We start from the raw sequence: 22,139 nt of genomic DNA on the forward strand, positions 1-22,139 counted from the left end.
TTTGGTATCACAATCGGAATGCTAAATATTATTGAAACGTGAGTCACTGACGAGATGTTTTGCAAACTAGGCAACGATAGTCGACTATGTTCTATCATATAGGAATCGAGGCTTTGCTGTTTCACCAATGGATGCAACTTACATCTCAAAGACATCTTACGAGATAAGAATTCTTCAAAGAGTATTACACTAATTATAAATGAATGAATATGAATAAAGAATTACGTACGCATTATGTACGTCTTATCGATGTTTTGCTAATATTGCCATTAGTATTTCCTAGTACAATACTATGTTTATACGAACAAAATATTACGGGAAAGGATGCATTACTCAATCAACAACTTTATCAGCATTTGCTCATCGTAAGTAAAAAATTATTTCTCTAATAAAACAATTTAATTATTTATATTTCAATGCCTAAGTATTCGTTGAAAAAAATTAAAAATATAATATAATATACAGTTAACCGTGTGATGACATAAAGAAAGCTGCAATAGCTATAATTATTAAAGACACATAATATTAAACTATGTAATTTAGGTTCTATTAGTCTGCAATTGTGGTCACAAGTAATAGTGAAGGATTGTAGATTTGTATGAATGAAAACTATTACGCAAGGTGGTTCATAATCGTAATTCACGGCGTATATCGCGTGTACTGCAGTCTGCGGAAATAGTTTATACTATCTAATCATTAAGGAAAACTTCAAAGACTTCTCTTTCCTTTGCGGCATGTAACATAATCGTTGCGGTTAGCATTTATTCCGCTACAACAAGATTACATTTTCGATGAATAATCAATGTTACTAAGACAGAACTAGATAACGAATTTATTAAAAAATCAGACTGGATGAGGTGGTCTTACAACGAGCTGTACTGGTAAAAGGAAAATAGGGAACCTAAGTCGCTATGGATAGTGTAAAGTAACGGTCCACCGGTCAAGGCTCGCCAAGGCCTTTTATCGCTCTTGCCGGCTAGACAACCGTGCTATGTCGCAATTTTGTTTCTTCAATTCTTACTGTGCCTGTCCTCCTCCATTTCTCCGTACGATTTGAATTTATAGTCACGCTCGGTAACCATAATAGATCCTTTCAACGTTGGAAAAACGTTAAAAAAATGAATTATCATTTAAAGGCGAAACGCAGAAGCGATAGTTTCTGTAACTTCAACTTAATACGTAAAATATTACCGTTTTATTATTTTCCGATTTGTTTCAAAATAACACAAATTAGCGCTTTATATTAAATATTTTAATGTAAATTCACAAATGCATGTTATTCTGATGACGTGCTTCCTTTGTACTCCAAGATAAATCGTGTGCGTTACGTGCATGCTTTGAAAGATGAGATGAGTTGAGTACAAGGTTTTGGGTGGGCTGATATATGAGAACAATGAGACGGATCGGGTGAAAGCGATTGCAAAAAGACGCTTTCGAAAATCTTTCGATAATGCATAGGCGGCGAAGTCACGCATTGCAAAAATGAAAAAGAATATAACGCACTAATAATCGTAAATTGTTTTAAATAATATTTTTTATTTAATGTCATATTCTTACTTTTATACTTCTTAATATATGTTATTTATTAATCTTTATTATTTAATGTAGATTGAAAAAATTACTTATTTTGTAGATACAAATAAACGACATATATATTGTTACTAAACTTTGTTATTTAAAAGCATTCTAATTGTATTAGATGTCTTTGAATGAAGATTTTTTTTTATTAACGTATTGCATGATATTGTCGGCATTGAAAGCCTGGCTACCGATGAGTAACGGTAATTAAGACATCTGCACAACAAGCATCCTTGCTCGCAACATGATGGATACGATCGTTAAAAAATAATTGCATTCATCACTTTATTTTATTAACCACAAAATTGCAACATATAGTCAATAATTATGTATTTAATAAAATTACGTGATTTAATTTTACGGTTAGTATTCTTATCTCTTTTGTTATGATTACAAATAATATATATTAGAAATATATATTAGAAATAGTTTTATTAATAGCGGATTCGTATCGCTATTATATATATATAACCTGGATTAATTAAGTTTCTCAGATAATTGCTAAATTTACACTCGCTTTATTCTGGTACTCAATATACAAAAAAGTATTCAGCGTATCTTTTTTATATTTCACTATTTTTTATATTATTAACATTTCGCGAGTTCAAAAGCAATTGACTGGATCAGGAAGACATTAACGGATCGTCATCCGTAAATAGAATAACTGATGTGGTGTGTCTGCTCACGTCGTCGACTCCGTTCTAAATTTCTAGTCGTGCCATTTAATTTCTGTGTGTCGAACAGTTCCTGCATCGAACAGTTCGTCTCTCTGCTCATCGAACTTAGCTTATTTATTACCGTCTAATTTATCCGATCGAACCGTATTTGGAAATCGACGTAAGCATTTCACAACTGGTCAAGTCATTGCCAAGGTATGTGTGCTTCCTCAGTAGCTATCTGTGGTCATGGTCATTGTGCCCAGATACATTCGATACAGCTTCCGCGACTTGAATACACAAGTACTGTAGATAAAATATAAGAATAGTTCGTCGATGATAAAACTTATTGTGTTCGTTATATATAATAAATCAATTTGATTAAGAGATATTGTTGTTTTTTTTTTAAGATTTATTTTACAAATACTATAATGTAAAGATATAAAAAGTTTACCACTTTATTGCATTAGCACGACGATTCAAACCGTAGAGATATAAAAATTTCTACGAAATTTTTTATAATAGAATATTATAAATAAATTTGAGTAAAAATTACAAATTTTATAGACTCCTTAAATCAATACAATAATAAAATATATAATAGAATATTATTTCTTTTTTGATATGAGTAACACAATCGTTAAGTCTATCTTCATAGCTTTTGCAGCTATAAGAAGTTAGATGATTATTTCTTAAAACTACATCCAGAGCTTATTAGAATGATCTATCAAAAATTCTGCGATAAGTCCATCAATTAGAAACGGACTAAGATTCCCATGACAATTTTTTACTATTTACGATATTTCTGCGATTTCTTATACACATCTCTTAGGATTTGATACTGAAACATTGTTTTCGGTGAATTGTGTTCGCTGTATCGCGTTAAAATGATAATAACTAAACCTATATTGATCTTTCTGTTGTCTTCTTTCCTTTTCGTGTCAGGCAAAGCAGAGACTACTTATAAATACTTTCCTGCGAACGCGTCCTTCGCAAGAAGCACAAAGCTTCGACAAAAAAGAAACAGAGGAAAATAAGACTACCTTCTCAGCTGAATAGGACTGTCCGTGTATGGTTTGCGCCGAGAAGGAATGTTATAACTTGAGCCTCGGCAGTATATTCTCTTTTTCGTCTGTTTCTCGTATTGCAACTAAGACAATACGCAACGTAGAACGTACTTCGTACGAATCGCAGCACGATAGAGATTTCTTCAATTGAACTTATGCATCGCGAAGGCATCGATCCTTTTACCACGCAAGATCGATACGTTATTTATGGTGCACCCGTCTCGCAATCAAGTTGAATTCCACAGCGATCGAAGAGAAGAGTCACGTGCGAATGTAAGAAAGATCTTTGCCTCTACAGTATATCTCCTAGCATTGTTTTCATAATACATCTTGCACGAATATCGAGAAAATTTGCTAATTGACGTTACACGATTACGTCAATATTGATTTATAATGAGTAAATAATTACTAATGTATCGCCCAAGCTATTTATGGTCAACTTGTGTATGTGTATTGAGATTTGAAGATTTTATATTAATTTGTTATAATTCTTTTTGTGCTTACATCGTATCTTATAACTATCAAATAATATATGAGATATATATTTTGTTTAAATTGCTATGAAGCATTTTATTTTACAACTTTCTCAAATTTCACTATATGCAAATTGCACACCAAAAACAACTTGAACTCTTTTTTGTAATGGCAGGAGAACCAGGAAGAGAAACACCGATCATTCACCCACGCATATCGAGCTACATGCTGCGGAGACACAAAAACCCACGATTCGCAATAAGCGTGGACGCAAGGGCAAGATATCGAAACAGGTGTTTGAGAACTTAAAGCCGATGTAAAAATATGAAATTCGTTTACGTGGGTTGGATCCGCATTTTTTTTTTTTGGGCATGATCATCGAACTTCTATATTCAAATTCCTTTTAAGATACAAATACAATTTTACTTCGACATAACTTATATGAAATTTTTTAATTACTCTTATTTCAAAGCAGAAAATCAAAACTCAATCAATATGCATTTTTTTAACTTAACAAAATTACTTAAAGCTTATTAAATAAAATGTTAACGAATGAACAAATAATTCATAGTTGAATTATGATGTATGTACGTCTTAAATCTTTTTAATGAGAAGTTACCGACAAGAAAGAATAGTCACACGTTATTATGAGCACTGCGGAGTTAGTCATGAATTATTACTTAAAATTATTGAAAGGTTCACAATAAGAATGACGTAAATCCTAATGGAATAATCAATAAAAAAATGCATTATTCTTTTTGATTTTACCAAGAAGATGGTAATTAGTACAGTAGACGGATGTTAAAGAAATAGTCGTTGATTTTGATGATTTTACCGTTTCCGTACTTCCAAGAACACGATGACTCGCTTCAAAACATCAATAACATCATTCGAGTCATTCGATAATTGTCATGTTCCTGGGCACGAAATTACACAATCTGACCGTGTTACAAATTCATTGATTCACGAGAACTGCAAATTATAAGCAACATTGCCTGCAGCAAATGATACATTTTCTTTTTACACCGTTAGACGAAAGTATGCTATACACGCGCAACCTTAACATGCATTACATATGTTACATGTCACGTCATATATAATATCTGTTACATACTTCATAGATATTATATCATACAACATATATTCTTGAATATAGAGATTTCTATACTTACAAGCATTTAGTTACTGTACAGTGCCAGTTAAAAGTATTGCATCAAACATGGAAGTTTTGTTACATCAAAAAAGACGTGCGTCAATATTATCAAATTTTATCTTGGCACTGTTACTATATGCTTTAATAGGAATTTTATGCTTTGAGATAAAAAAAAATGAATAACTTTATGATTTAAAAATATAATTTACAATAAAGTTGATTAATGAGAGTACGGTGTGATAATTCATGAGCAAAGATTTACATATATTTGATACTCAAATTAAAAAATAAAATCAAATGTTTTGATTATATAGTTTTTTGATCATGTATATACTGCCATGTATACGTGCTAATGCCAATTTCATGTCCGATATAATAACATTACGCCTCCATTACCTAAATATATAAATCAAGAATTAATAATATACAAATAATATACAAAAAGTATTTAAAAATAACTAAAAGTATTTAAAGATACGTAATATATAAAAAATGTGTAAAAATAATTTGAATTCTAATTGTTAAATTAAAAACAAATGCAGTTTCATCCTTATTTCCACATTTTGAGTAACATAGACGACATTTTCATATAAATTCAAAGTATTGTTTACATGGGAAAGATGGGAGGTTGCCAGCAGTCTATGTATATATGAAGTAGTTGACAAGTGGCATAAGTCCAAAATTAGAAAAAATGCGTTTGTTATAGAAGTAGGAAGTATTAAGAATGTTTGTTTTATCTATCAATTTAATTTATTTTTATTTTGTTTTTATGTTCATAAAAAATAAAAATCAACTTTACATCATAAATAAAGTGACCATAAAAAAGCTGGATTTAAGTCACTATTCCAGATATTTTTACGGTCACTTTATTTATGATGTAAAATTAATTTTTATTTTTTATGAATATAAAAACAAAATCAAAGTAAATTAAATTGATAGATAAAACAAACATTCTTAATACTTTCTACTTCCATGACAAACGTATTTTTCCTAATTTTGGACTTATGCCACTTGTCAACTAAGGGGCTCATATGATTAAAGGTTACATTTTGAGTCTCTAATAATTTACCGACGTTCTCTATTAGAGATAACGTAATACTTTTGACCGGTACTGTATATCAAGGAGCTCATGAAACTAATGCATTTAAGACCATTCATATTCCATGTCACTTTCAAATTATAAGAATGCTCAAGCAAAATGTAGTGATCCGTTATTTAATGCATTTAAATTTTTTGTCCTATATGTAATCTTTCACGTCAAGCTGGAATATATTGCGCGCGGAAATTATAGCGGCTGTTAACAGAATTCCAGGAGAGAAAAAATGAGCGCATTTTTTGACACGTAGTTGATAGAAGGTGCGCCGATAAATTGCACGAAAGTCTTGACGCGATTTGCACGCGGTACGGAAGTAGGTATACGAAACGCTCGAGTGCTACGAGCGAGAGCTTCCTCCGCGTTTACATAAGGCCAGCGGATGATTAACATCAATCGCGGCCGCTAACGAATTAATTACCTTGCATGATAGACCGGCACCCATCTCAGCGCTAAAAATTATACTCGAGCGCGTAGCAAGGCCACGCTTCACTGCATCTGCGCCCTACGGGAAGCGACGAACGTTCGACTTGTTTGAATTACTAATGAGTCAATGCTGTGTAATTTCATACCAATTAGTTATGAAAAATTGACAAAATTAATGCTACATGATAATATTTAATCAATAAGTCCACGTGCGTGAATACGAGAATATGATTATCGGAAATTTATCTAAATCAAGTAGTATGTATGTACATATTTTTACACTCAAAGAAAAACATAGTGGCAACTATAAAGATGACAACTTTACAAGTTTCACACTCTCTAAATCTGTGGATACTAATTATCCAGTGGCATTGGATAATCAGTGAAGTTTAACTAAAAAAGGAAAAATGTTTGAACATTATATAACTAAAATGATATATGCACGTTAATTTCAACCTTCCAATACCATATTTATTAAATTTATGCAGTATTAAAACAAGATTAGTTAGATCACATAATAAAAATTAGTTAGATTAGGGATCTCACATTTCATTCACTGATTATCAGTGGTATAATTGGTACTGATATCACTGATATCAGTGATTATCCACTGATTCAGATTTAGAGAGTATGGAGACTTAACATAACAGAATATAAATGGTTTAACAAACTATTTTATAGTTATTGCATTTTACTGTTATTATCACTATTTTTTTCTGTGTGTAGACGTCTGTAAATTAATGTATTATTGTGATTATTATTAAAATATTATTATAAGAAAATAATCATCATTTAAGTTTTTCCCACTTCAAAATTGCTAAAAATAATTTTGGGACGATATTTACATGGTGTTAAACAAATATGCAGGTTCTTTAATATCTCAAATTCTTGTTATTTTTATTTGCATTTTAATATGGTACACGAAATATTAGACTTCGACGTGATAAATAATCTTCCATAAATAGACGGAGTGATCTTGAAGTTACGAGTATGATAACAAAATAGTGTTCTTTATTGCCTAAAAACACGTCTAATCGGAAAGTAAGTCTTCATCTTCAAAAAGTACATATCAGATAAATATTTATGACATCATTGATATACAAACGTTCCACCGATAGTTAAGTAGGAGATTAATTGGCAATCGAATCTAGAAACGAAGTAGTAAGGTCTTTTCCCCGCTCATGAACCATGAAAATAATTAAGTATCCTGGCACAACGACTACGTTTGGAAAGCGTTATACATACCGATGAGTCTGATTGACAGTGACATAGTTACAGGCAGCCTTGTATTTTAAGTCGCGACGAAAGAAGTGCGACGATTATGCGTGAACCGTAAATGCTGTTGCGTGTTTCTCGCATTGCGTTATCAACTCGCCAAACATACGTTCCGTTTTTCAGCGATCATCAAACATGCAATGCAGGCACGTTTTGAAAGACATGTATAATTTAATTTATGTAAAAGCATATGTTACAACTTATAAATAACAAATATAAAAAAATTTCTTTGCTTATTGAGATAAAACAATAGCAAACTTGGTGTGATTATTTCAAAGTATTTTTGCTTTAGCAGACATCGGCAGGAATTATTCTTATCACGGATAATTTACTGTATATTATGATATTTGACGAATTTTATATATATATATATGTATATTACAAAAAAAATAAAATGTAATCCAATCAAAGAATTTGTTAATGCAGATGTAAAAATTAATTGATAAATATTATTTCAATATTCTTAAATTATATGATTTAAAGTAATTAATTAGAAGATTTTAATATAAGAAGTAAAATGCTGATTGGAATTTGTTAAGAAAATTACTTAGTGATTCTAATCTTTTAAAATGCTCAGTAGTCATGCTGCAATTATAAATTGTAGCAAAAGAATTCTCACAGACATTTATAAACCCAAACGGCACAAAGTCTAAAATTGTGACATAAGACGTCTTTAAATCGTCTTTTAAATGCAAAAAACGTCTTATGATCCGATTTTAGACATTTTTTATTGTCTGGGAAGTGCTAAAAGTAATTGTCGATTGATTTATGGAGTAATGTATATTATATAACACTTAAATTATAGTTTAAATAGAGGAAGATATCTCTAAAACTCTCTCATGAGTGATAGATGTACTTGCCATGGATTGCGGTTAAACCATGTCAGTGAATAAATCAAGTTGACAATTATTTACAACCTCGTCTCGTTTCTGTCAATCAAAAATTTCGCGGCTTTTTCCAAACACCGCGATGGCATACTGATTGGTCAAGGGTTACTCTCCTTCTCCTTTACCTATCGGAAAGATACCATCATCAAGGCAACAAATTGTAATTGATTCTTCGCTCTAAGCAAGATAATACCAATGCGGGCAACAAGGACAACAAAACATTGCATAACTAACACTGGTCACGCTTCACGGCATGATGCTCCACGTTCGACCTGTCTTCGTCAGATCTCCGAGATTCTTCCTCGAGAACCACTTTTCCACGGTTATCGGGTTGATGCGCTAAATCGAAGGAGTAGTATGATAAAATATCTCGAAATTAGGAATATCTATATCAAGATGTATGTCAGAAAAGACATTATCGTTTCTCAATATCAGTTTGAGAAATATTGGAAAGTCATGTGCGCGATATGGCTTCACATATTAATTAGAAATTGAGTAAAAATCAAATGCGCAACACGTCAATCAGATGATTATACGAAACGCCTGCTTCATCGTCGCCTCTTGCGAGATAAGCGTCCCTGCGGCATACCGTTTAACTCACGTACGGATATTCGCCGGGTTGATCAAGGACCAATGGAAATTTTCGACGAGACTTTACGGAAGAGAGAACAAGTTCCTCTGCCCTCGAATATACCGGACGAAGGTACTTTACAAAACGTAAATACGGAAACAGTTCTCGCCAATGGCAAATTTCAAAGCGACGTTGAAAATACTGAATAAAATTAATTTATTAATGATACAATAATAAATTAGAAACGAGAATAAATTAATCGACTAAAATAGAAGAAGGACTATGATTAAACTTAGATGTTGAAATAATATTTCTGTATGTAATTTATTTTATACACATTTACTTTAGATAACTTGTATGAAATTATTGTTATTATTTCAATTTGATTTATACAAGTTTAAAAGTAATCGTACAATTATTTGAAATAAATACATTTAAAATAAATTACATATAGATAAAATTATTATTCCAACATTTAACTTTGATTGTAATTGATGCTTCTTTTTGTTTAAAATTAATTGTACTCATTTTATAACTTGACGATTAAATATTGTGGGGAAAATAGTAATACACAGATAAACTATGCAATATAATTTTTATTTCGAAAAACTATATTGCAAAAGACAGCTAATGTTTCTATGTAAATCTCAGATTACAATCTGAAAAGCAATAGTTAATAGCGTTTAATTACTTATAAATAAAAAATTACTCATAAAAAAATTATAAGCAATTATAAAATAGTTCATAATTTTTATATAATTATATAGGCATTATTGCACATGTTATTAGGGTAACAATTGCAAATATTCTTGTTATCGTATTAATGAAGTTCTAATATTAATAGATAAGTAGATAAAGACTCCGCGCGTTTATCAGCCATGACCAGCGCATTTAAAGCGCATTTAAAGCGCATTTAAAGCGCATTCAGACGAGTCTTGCCCTGCAGCGCTCTTATTACTCACATTCCTATTAAATCGATGGCTGAGCATATTCTATCTTATACATTTTTATAAAAATCTATCTTATACATTTTATAAAAATACACGCAAATAATAAACCTTTATTTCTTCATTTTTATGCATGACATTCTTCTTAAATTTTTACACCTATTATTTTCATATTATTGTATAAATATTTCTTATAATTCCACAATACTATTATTATTCTTACTTAAATTATAGTTTTATCTATCGGATAAAGAGGGAAAAAAATTTACAATTCCCAGTAAATACAACAAATTCGCGAGAATGCTAAAATCCATGTACGTGTTGAAGATGATATCGATGGCAGAGGCACTGGGTCAGCTCTGATTTCCAAGCGGTTCAACACGTCAAGCAATACAAGGTGTCGTGAAAAGCGTACTCCGGCGTGTGCTTATGCACGAGAGGTCGACGAAAGACAAGTGAGGTGAGCGAAATGTGTGTCATGCAATCGAAGTACAGCGCAGCGAAATGCGAACCGCCGCTAACACTCGCTAACTTGTCCTCCCATTGTCATTCGGCGTGGTGTAAAGCGGTCGGCAACGGGTGCGAGAGGACGACGCGATAGAACTCGTCCATCGCGACGCATAAGCTCAAACGTGACCAATCGTTGTGCTCGTCTCGATGCGAATAAACCGCAGAAAGCGCTTCGCGGTCTCGATAAGGCGAGCGTCGCGCGAGATAAACTCTGGCCTAGTTCTCCGCGGAATTAGAAGAGCGGTATGTAAAAATGATGATGAGAAGATATACTGACGTCGACGTGTCGAGAAAATAATTCAAAGGTATAAAAAGAAAATAAGAAAAGTTGCTACTTTGAAAAAAAAATTTGTAGAGAAATGCTGAGAAGCGAAAGCGAAAGATGTTACATAGATACAAAGAGGGCAATAGAAAAATGGGTTGATAAGATGCGATAAAATGGGTAATGGTCCATGAAATTTAAACGTCTAAATAAGATAGATAAGCACATTCTAGCGTAAAATAAACGCTGTTACTGTCGTGTATTTTAAAAACAAATAACAGAAATTATAAATAACAGCTGTACTATAATGAACACTGAGAAAAAAAAGTTGCTGTTTCAAAAAAATAGTTGATTTAACTAAATGTAGCGGTCACGGGCTGTCAAGCAAATATTTATTAATTCAACAAAATGTTTGTTAATTCAAACAAATAACATGTTTTAAATTACAAGATTTTGTTAATCTAAATATATAAATATTTGAAGTAAATACTCATTACGAACTAAATGCATTTAATCAAGTTAATAACTTTTTTTCTCAGTGTAGAAATTTGCATTGATATTTTTAGCCTTAAGTGACATATTCGGTTTATTTTAATATGTCTCCAGCATAAGCGGTTTTATTGAAATTCGTGAGTCATGGATCAGACTCCTAAAAAATTTCATTGAGCGTTTTCATCGAGGATCATATATCAAAAGAGTGTGATGGAATTTCGACTTCCTCTAAAACGTTATTTCCGTCCCTGAAATTATGTAAAACAAGGTCTTGTCTATTAATATTTCCTTATGATGAAATCAGTTATCCATTTCCAAATAAGAGTGTTCACAAAATATGATTTATTTTTAATTTTAGTTATCGATTAACATAAAATTCGACCTTCCCTTTTTTATTCTTTCAAAGTAATATATTATCTTCTTTTAAAAAAGAATATATTTCTATTTTATTAAAAAAAAATTCTTGGTAATTGTTTTATATAAAATAGAAATGTATAAAACTTAATTATTTAACTAATATACGCGCAATATTTTATAACGTTATAAGTGTAAATCTTTTAATAGTGTTTGCGCTAAATCATATAAAATTATATGCACGTGAAAAGAACAGTGACAGTTTTCCTTATCTTATACGTAATTAATTTTCTTCTGATGTTTATAATAGAAAAATATTATGTATATGCATAATTTTTTTAAATCTCAAGCTAAAATTTTTTTCAATTAAACTTATTCTGCGTAACATGCATGTATGATATGAATACATAATAATTTTAAATTTTTTCTCTGTTTTAGTAATCAGGCAATTCCATACACCTGATTTCATATATCAATAATTAATCTGATAATTCCAAACACCTTTGTTTTCCTTGTTTCAGAATAACATTTGCAACATATGCGTGCGTGTCTTATTTCGTGTCCTACATAAGATACGTGACGATTCATCATAATTGCCCTATCGTTCAGCGACACGCACTTTTTAATTTCACAACAAGCTGTTTATAATTCTGCAAACATCTGCACAAATTTTGCCCGCGCAGGCCGGCCTTGCGCATCGTCTGCGTGTTTGAAGGCAACGCTGTTTTGCCGATATATCGATTTCGAGCCGATTTGTCGTTACCTTCTCGATGAATCTACGAAGGTAAATGCAGCAATATTATATATGAACGGCAACTCCACAGCGACGTGAAACCGTTCTTGCTTTCACGCGTGCGATTCGCCGCCATGGTTCTTCCGTTCATGCGCTACGAGTATTTCGCGCGGGCGATCGGGGCAGCTGTAGTAGCGCGTATGCAAGCACTTGTTGCAACAAACGTCATGCCTGAGGTGATAACCGAAGCATGAAAATATTTTAGGTTCTCTTTTCGCTTTTGTGCATCGTTGACACCTCGTGAAATATTCCCTATATTACCTATAGTCCGTACTTGTTAACGAATCCTAGGTGGAACAGGCACAACTATTTTTTCTGCCTGGTTATAAAGCTTATAAGTATATCTGCTAAATAAAAGAAGCATTTATATGCACGGACAGAATGGTAAAATATCAAGAAATAAAGCTATAAATACGAAAAATAATTTTGTTGGGTCATCAAAATAATTATGTAAAACGTTTAAGCTGCTTGAAGATAATGCTGCAAAAAGTTTTAATTTTCTAGCAACCAATTTGAGCATTCTACATAAATATTTTAATGGTCTAAAGAAAATTATTTTTAGATCTGTATTTAATTTTAAATTTTTAGATATTTTAGCAAAACCGTTCTTTTCGTGTAAGAATATTAAAAAGAAAAAAATGGCAGAAAAAAAAAATATCTTGAGAATACAAATCACACTGATTGAATTCACGTTAATTTAATCTTCAAAAAAAAAAAGAGAGAATTGGCCATTAGCCATGCACGTATGATATGCGTAAGAACGTCTCTTCACGGCATAGCAGAAATTGTTCCAACAATCGCATTAACCTCGTAACAGATCTGCTCTACGTGTGAGAATTTGCCGGCACGGTTGTTATCAACGTACTGGAAAAGCAGGTAAGAGGATTTTCTATTCCTGGATATCAACTACGTATTTATAGTATGTTCCGGGGACTCTCCTGGGTATTTATAGATCGGCGATCATGCTGCTTCCTTTTGCCAGCAGCACCAGTAGGCGGATAAGAAAGCTAGTATGGGTCACCAAGGAAAACTGTAACGAGAAAAAGGAGAGCTGCATGTTTTGCTGCGTCTCAAAAAGCAAAACGTTGGTAATGAAATATCGTAGAGCAGGATCGCCCTGTTTTGCATAAATACTATGATAGAGAACGATTTTTTCATGTAGACGACGACGCCTACCGTACGCAACATATCACCGTTCTTCTAATCATTCAGAATGGAAGCAATTACTCCAGGGAATGAGAAGGGGATGGTCGGAAAACTGTTGATAAATTAAAAATTGTATATCTGAAATTTCAAAAAATGCGAGCAAACGTAACTAGACATTCCTTTCTCCGCCAGATTGCAACTAATCATAATTTCTGTCAGGGGAATCGACTTACGGAGTACCTATAAGTATATACGCTCTCGTTTGCACGCTACCGCGAAAGATTTTCTATTCCTGGACATTCCTGCGTATTTATAGACTAGCCGTTGTCGTCTTTCCTTTAACTACTGCAGTGTTGTGGTATAACGCGCATAGGAAAGCGAGATCTTACGTGAAAGCCGTTAAGGCTGTTTCCACCGAGGCGCGTACGGAGAGAAACTGAGACCAGGGAGCATCCACCAATACTACACAATGTGCAAAGGTCGTAGAAATGTCAACAAACGGGCTTGGACAAGGACACCATGAATGGCAATAGGATAGATGCTATTAGATGCATTTTTGTGGGCATTGTAAAACGCGCGAAATTGCATTAATCTTGATATGCAATGATATGTATATTTTATTTAAATTGATAATTTTTTAAACATACATATTTAGTGGCTTTATTAAACTTCATAAAATATGCAGAGGAAAGTTCATTTTTACATACATATACTATAACTAATTATTTTCAATTTACTCTTATATATTTCTAGTATAATTAAATGAAAATATATATATTATATAGCGAATTTTTATGAATATGTTTTACATCTATATATATTAGATTTTTTTAGTATAATAAAAAGAATTTAATATAAATTTCAATCTTACATTCAGCAATATATAAATAGAAGAATAATTTAATTCGTATAACGCTCGTTAATATTATATGTTTCTCCGCGATCGAATCATTCATATAACTAGTAGTAGTTAATGCCATGCGAACGACTTAGAATATAATTAACACATTCGTTTTATGGTTTCTCCGGTTATTATCCAGACAGATAAGAGGAGAACTCGCTTGTATTGTATGTAGAAATGTGTTATATCTTTTTATTTAAAAATAATAAAAATATTGTTCATACTCTTCTTCTTTCTCTTTTTTTCATTTATTATTTTAGCAAGCACAATGAGATAAATTTAGTTCACATTTCATTTTACGATTATGTTTAAGAAATTATTGTGAGAAGCAATTGTTGACGTACGATATTTTCGAGATAGATTTCTATTTAATCAAGTGATTCTGTTTGTCGTTTTTACGGTAATTTTTTAATTCTGTCATTATACTCAAATATTTTTGATTATTTTCTTCGAAATTATATATTATCATACTTTCATATTTACATCATTTATATTCTAAAAAATTTCCACGTTGCATAACATTTAATTTCATACGTAATTGTCGACACTGAATCGCGTAGACGCTCTCGACAAGCATTGATGTCACCGATTACACTGATTTACGAGAATGATTATATAATGACTTAAAACGAAAAAAAAAGGAAAACTTTGGAATAATAATTGCATAGTATAAATGCTTAATATTTATACTATAATTAAAATAAAAGCAAACAGTTTTTTTGAAACGTTCATATTATATTAATAGTAGCATGCAGTAGTAACGCAAAATGTATTCAGAAATATTAATGTATAAAGGTATATAATATCAAAAATTTACATATTTAATAAATAATTATGATTAATAATTAACAATAATATCTATAAATATCTGTTGTCATTTTTATTGTTTCAAAAGACATACGTTGATAGAACAATGAAATCGTTAATTAGTTTTCCTCATCGCACTCCCTACAAATTAAGTAAAACCACCTGCGAGAGATGTCACGTAATTTATATATGATTTCACATTCATTTAGAAAACACGACTTTAATGATACTACACTCTGAACATATGATAGGTTTACATATGCATACGAGTGGCTCGATTAAACACGTGTCTGACCGATGTTGTCATGTCAATCCCTCCAGCATGAACATTGCCATTGTTACTCATTGCATGGTAGATAACAGACGCGCGAGCCGGCGGGGCTGTAATAGTGCAATCGTTTTCAGTGGTGATATATTCTGGACACAGCGGTCGTGCGGCGCCGCTACGTTTTAAAATCGACGTATCGGCGACCTTATTTCCTTAAAACGCGCGAGTAAACGCTGACCGAACGCCATTTCTGTGCTAGCGGGTTTTACGTGCTCCGCTACTGTGATTCAAGCGAATCGCGTTTTCTGTATTGACTGAAAATTTGAGACACTTCTGATATTTCGATTTTACTTCAAACCGGCAATGATAATTCTTTGACGGGTTTCGAAACATGCGACGAGTTAACTATAGAACTATTGGACGTTCTTGATTGATACGCAAATTCTAGTATACTTAACGATCATCTTCCTGTTTTCGACACGATTATTTGCCAAATTCTTGCTTAAGAATATTTGTTCTTACCTCCTTCTGTGTAACTAAGCTATAAATCGAGAGCGTGGTACATTAAGTCGAAAGTTAAATTGCACAACGATCAGTCGGTCGTTACAGCGCAATGTCTTCATCTTACATGGTATACTGACAATATGTAGTCTACATGTCCAGAAGTCTAGACATCTAGACTGTTTAATTTGATGAATCATTCTGTACCAAAAATATGACAAAATTATCTTGATCCTTGGATACAATCCGATATTTTTTGACAAATTCATAACACGAAACTGCTACGTTTTGCAACGATCGTGTAATCGCGATGCCAACAACCGATTCGAATTTTCCGGTTCAGTTTAAAATACTATCATCATAATTTATGCACTTTGGCGAAAGTAAAAGTAGATCTTACGATCTTTAGGGGTGCGATTGATGTAAATGATTAAAAAAATTGGGAAAAGCAAATTACTCACATGATAACAAATAAAATATCAAGCTAAATTATTATAATTACGAGAAGAACATTGCCTAAAAAGGAAACAATCGATGTATCTACATTCGATTAGAATTGAGAAATACGCGGAAAGCAATTCTTGCCAAGGCTCCACGCGCCTATTACCGGTCTCACCTGTCAGCTGCCAGCGAATTGACAGCTCTGGTGCCTACGTCAAGCGCAGACCGCAAAAAACACATACATTTATTCAGCATATTGAAACGAGCTGGAGAGTGGCGAGACTTACTTGATTAGAATCCTCCAGAAGCAACCAAAGCTGGAGCCGTTCGGCACTTCGCTCGCGTACGATATGGTCATTTCCTGTCTGATTGCGCGCGCGCAATCTCCTTCCTGAGTCACTACCCTCTTCTTTCTTCTTCAACTCGGTCTCTTCTTCTGTAGACGATCTGGTCCCTCGTACCGTGTCGATGATGTTTCCGGTGAAGCTGCACACTCGCGCACATGCGGCGCGCGGGCCGCTAAAATGTTCTATCCAATGTTTAGCTAATTTAATTTCAAAGTAGACACCAGGAGATCGGCACCGGGATCTACCTAGTCGCTCGCAATAGGTTTACCATGAGGAAGATCTATAATACGCGAAATGGTTAAAACCAGCTGACCAGGCGGATCGACTGTCTACTGACTGAGCTCCACTAAGGACGGCGGGACCAACGGAGAACGGGGCCCGGCTGTGCCACCTCCACCTGGGAGCCAGGGATGTGAGCGTCACCTGCAGAACCCATTTCGCACTGAACCTGCTTGGAGTCTTTCAAGTATAAGGGTCGAGCTTCTCTCTGAACCGGACAGAAAGAATCAAGCAACGAAGTGTACTCTTGCGAAACATCATTTTGAAGGCAACTTTTGATAAGTTATTTCTAAAATAGCGACATTGTGCAAACTTTGAATTTTCATTGCGAACTAAGAATATTAAACATTGAGTATAAACTATTTAAACTGGTTGATTGTATTATTCCATCAAATGTTTATCTTCTTCATTTTTCAATCTCGCCAGTGAGTACCATGCAAATTTTATATGCACCATGTAAATTTTATAACAGCATAAGCATCGAAAAGACTTTACGAGAGATATTTGAAGTACCAATCACAGGAAAATCATATGAAATATCGTGTAAAATCAACACATCTTTTATTATAAGGCTATCGTGATTGAGAAATAAAGCGACAGAAGATCGATTGCATGTTGGATAAACTATCGATTTGACGTATATTTTGAGATATTGATCATAATTTAATAGATAGATAGTAAACGCACTTTAAATGGTAATTCCATTTCTATGTTTGTCGTATTCATCGAATGGCGCGTCATCCTATCGAACTAGATGTTGTTTCGGAGTCACTCTAGGTCACGTTTATCTGAAGTCAACTAGGAATTTATGTAACTTTGTTGTAACCATCTGTGACATACGGTTTACACGGAATTCCTCTTTCAAAATCAATCGACACGCCTAGCCTTTCAAGTGGATCTGCGACGAGTAAAAGGGGAATGGTTCAAAATGCCGCTCTCGCCTCCTCAGCGATATTACCGCCAGAAGTTTCCACATTTCATTACTCTTTGCGCACCGGCTCTGACTCATCCTTTCATCGTCCCCTCCTTTATATATTCATCGACCGTATCATTATCATTAGTGTACCTAATTATGGTATATCTGACGATAAATCAAGATGCACGATCGAGTATTTCGTTACGCGATGCTTCGTTTCTCCAAGGATAGATCGGACACTCTTACGGCCCTGTGCGGTCGTTCAAACGCAAGTGGTTGCAGATATATTCGCAGGTACTGAGCACTTCCAAAACGCCATCTTGCGCACAGTTTTCGCATCCTTCTCTCACCTTGCCGTGGCCTAGCCTGCGGCATAATAATGGCCTTCTGGTACCATCCACCGGTCACCTTTCGCTCGTTCACGAGCCGCGAACACGATGACGTGCGCTCTTACCGCTTTCTGGAGGTGCCAATGATATTTATGCAACGGGAAAATCCGAAAATATGAAGCCGCAGTTCAGCGAAAGACTTTACTCGGAAGTAATAAGAGATTCGAGTTGCGCCAACGAAATGTCACGTGTGCCAGATATTGCCAAGTGTTATAAAATAGGTTATTGACGTCATCAACTCATTGGGCTCGAGAATTTCAGGATCTAAAAGATTTGGAGATCGTTGTCAAAGAACAACGTCATTCTTAAGGAACATTCAAAATGAAATTCGAGAGAACATAATTCGGAGAATCTATTGGTAGTCTTCGTTCCGATTCGTATAAATTAGCAATCGGAGCATTCGCGGTTGCCGCACGTCACCCTGGACGAGTCGGACAAAAATTTAGTTGTGCAGTAAATGGTTTTGCGATGTCGATTGTAACGGTACGAAGTACTAGGACAGCTACATATAATTTATTACACTCTTATTTTTATACAAGAAATTAAATACGTTTACAAGAATCCCTTCTCACGCATTACTCAAACTATTTGATTTTTATATCCTTTTGCACTTTGTACACAACTTTCGCTGAAGCTTGAAACAGCTTTTTCTCGTATTCAGTCATGTGCATTCGTATTATCTGTGTGATACCATTTTCGCCAATCGCGCAAGGTAGAGACAAGAACATTTCGTGACATACGTCATGATGACCCTAAGAAGATAATTTTGATTAGTATAGTAGAACATAATAGTTTTGCATACCAATATTAATTTTTTTACACGTTACATTTTATTTAAAAATATTTTATTTTTATTTTTGAAAATGTACAAAATATAGTACGCGTGTATTACTACATTGATTATCGATCCAGAAATATTTTATTCATGAATCGTATCAGCTAATATTTAATATCACAAATCTTTTGTGTATTTTCAAAAATTAAATTGTAAATTATTACTGGGAATTGACTGCAAATATATAATTTGTAGTATTTATACCTGCACTAAGGTCGAAACTGGTATAATAGCTTGTGAATTGCGTAATATAGCTATTATTATGTCGGCTGCAGAAAGCCCAATGGCTGTATTTGAGTATCCTTTCAGACAACGCACCATGGCACCCCTAAAAAATAAAAAATATTAAATTCTTACAAAATGTTGCAAAAATTTTTTTTAATTGAAATTGAAGTTATTGTTTAATTATACATATGTACAATTGTAATTGTTTGCTAATTTTGCACATCACAATATAATTTATTTAAATATTATTTGTAGAATATATAAATCTCTAAATTATAAATTAAATCTTTATAAAAGAAATTCATTTACAAATACGCTATCCGACGAGTATGTAAAAAAACTAATAATTTTTCTGTTCGTTTAAAATTATTGAACTTACAGTTTGACTACATATTTTGATATTTCAAACCACCTTTCATCGTCCGTCTCGAGACCGATATTCGGGATAATATCGCGGAACTGCACTCCCCCAACACTCACTCCGGACCAGAGCGGAACTAGGAAACATTGAATGATAAATCGGGCTTAATGCGTAACGTCGCCTTTCTCCCCGTGTCAAATGTCAAAGATCGATCGATAGAGCTCACCCATACTATCTCCGTGTTCACCAATGATGTACGCTTGGACCGAACTCGGTGCTATCCTTAATCGATCAGCAATCATGTAGCGAAATCTTGCGCTATCCAGATGAGTTCCACTACCGATTACCTGATGGATCGGAAGTCCACTTAATTTCCAGGTGACCCATGCCAAGATATCCACTATAAGAAGAAATCATATTTATAATTTATCAAATTTTTGCGTATAGACATTATAGAATTAGACATTATTAATAATAAGAACTTTTATTGTTTTTATTTAAATAAAAAAATCTCTTCAATTTTTATTAAATATCAATAAATATTTATACTATTACTCATACTATGTGTATATTATACAGAAAAAATTATTTTTTTCTCATGTGTATAACATCAAGATATTTTTTTAGGGAAATATCGAATAAATATCGAATCCGCAACATTGAAATTTTTTAATACTATATTTATAATTTTACTTTCATTAAAATTTTTGTTTCTTTTATATAGTAAATAATAAAATTATTTAATATATTAATTAATTTTAACCTGGATTGCTAACGACAATAAACACCGCATTTGGACTATAATTTGCTAAAGGTGGTATTATGTTTTTCAATATTTCTGTATTTCTTTTCACCAAATCGAGTCGAGTTTCACCCTTCACTGGTCGTACACCCGCACAAATAGCTACGACTTTCGAATTACTTGTCACACAAAAATCTACAAAAGAAATATTTTTGCGTCTTTAAATACTAGGAAAAAAATATTGTTGTACATGAAAAATCAATTAGATTTTTCATAAATTTTTTGTAAGATATACAGTTACGATTACAATATATTTGCACATGAACAAATAAGTCTATGATTTTCGCGTAACTAATACATATTCAATGAATCCATTACCTGTATCATACTCGATCTTTGGATCTCCTATAAATACAGAACTATGGCTGTAGTCCATTCCTTCGCCTTCCAGTTTTTTAGGAAAAACATCTACCATTGCGATATGGGAAGTAATTCGCTAATATTTAATAAAATAATAATACAAATTTACAAAATAATTACTAACAATTTAAATTTTAATATTTCCATCGTTTACTTAAAACGCAATGGACGATGTATAAAATATCATTATACATATAATGAAAATATAATGAAAAACACATTATAATGTTTATGCATTTCCTTTGATTGTATTTATAATACACAAATTTTTATTTTTATTTAAAATAAAGTAAATTCAATAAGTAATTATAATTCAAATTGTATTTAAAATTCCAACTCCATAAAAAATTTGAAGGAGTAAACTACCTGAAAAAGAAGTGAATTTGCAAGGGCAACGCCGACCATACCAGCACCAACGATAGTAACTTTATGGCCACAGTCTCTAACTGGTTCCGACATCTTACATAAGAGTTCTTCTCGCAAGCACGGCGAACTAGAATTCAAATAATTTGCTTTTCTTTAATATTTCGGCAAAATATTATATTATAATCATTCATGAAACTATTTTGTAAACTATTTAAAATACTTAAAATTAACTATCTAAAAAGACTGAGTATTAGTTTTTTCGAAAAATCCTTTAATAATAATATTAAAAGTCTTTAGTAACTCTCTATTAGAAATGTATTAGATTTAATACAAATAATAACAATTTGATCTTTTATGACAACATAATTGACTTACGTGTAAAATTCTTCATACATATAAAATATAATGAAAAAAATGAAAAGAAATGAACAATGTGTCGCCACACATAAGTATTAGAAATTATAATTATCTAAAATTGTTTTAGACTAATTGTAAATATAACCAAAGGTATCCAATAAAATGGAAATTAATGTAATAAAAAAAACTGATTATTAAAATAATTTGAGGATAAATCAAATTCCGTCTGTAATACTTTGTTTAAAATTACAAGTATGTGATTACATGTCATATATATATATATATATATGTATATATATA

General features: G+C 32.6%; 2 protein-coding genes across 2 annotated transcripts in view; both read right to left on the bottom strand.

Annotated features, from left to right (window-relative positions):
- Positions 1 to 17,268, bottom strand: part of Best2 (bestrophin family protein) — a 49,876-nt gene extending 32,608 nt beyond the window's left edge. The window contains exon 1 of the mRNA XM_018517735.1: positions 16,890 to 17,268. Within this exon, the coding sequence (XP_018373237.1) occupies positions 16,890 to 16,960 (71 nt within the window). The 5' untranslated portion in view covers positions 16,961 to 17,268. The remainder of the gene's footprint in view (positions 1 to 16,889) is intronic.
- Positions 17,269 to 19,043: 1,775 nt separating this feature from the next.
- The window catches only part of LOC108767735 (L-lactate dehydrogenase), a 6,640-nt gene continuing 3,544 nt past the window's right edge, over positions 19,044 to 22,139 (bottom strand). The window contains exons 2-8 of the mRNA XM_018517740.1: positions 21,483 to 21,609; positions 21,075 to 21,192; positions 20,718 to 20,891; positions 20,181 to 20,354; positions 19,973 to 20,090; positions 19,573 to 19,696; positions 19,044 to 19,285 (exon numbers count right to left, since the gene is read on the bottom strand). Coding sequence (XP_018373242.1) covers positions 19,118 to 19,285; positions 19,573 to 19,696; positions 19,973 to 20,090; positions 20,181 to 20,354; positions 20,718 to 20,891; positions 21,075 to 21,192; positions 21,483 to 21,609 — 1,003 coding nt within the window. The 3' untranslated portion in view covers positions 19,044 to 19,117. The remainder of the gene's footprint in view (positions 19,286 to 19,572; positions 19,697 to 19,972; positions 20,091 to 20,180; positions 20,355 to 20,717; positions 20,892 to 21,074; positions 21,193 to 21,482; positions 21,610 to 22,139) is intronic.

The sequence above is a fragment of the Trachymyrmex cornetzi genome, unplaced genomic scaffold (genome assembly GCF_001594075.2).
Source record: "Trachymyrmex cornetzi isolate Tcor2-1 unplaced genomic scaffold, Tcor1.1 scaffold724, whole genome shotgun sequence".
NCBI lineage: Eukaryota > Metazoa > Arthropoda > Insecta > Hymenoptera > Formicidae > Trachymyrmex > Trachymyrmex cornetzi.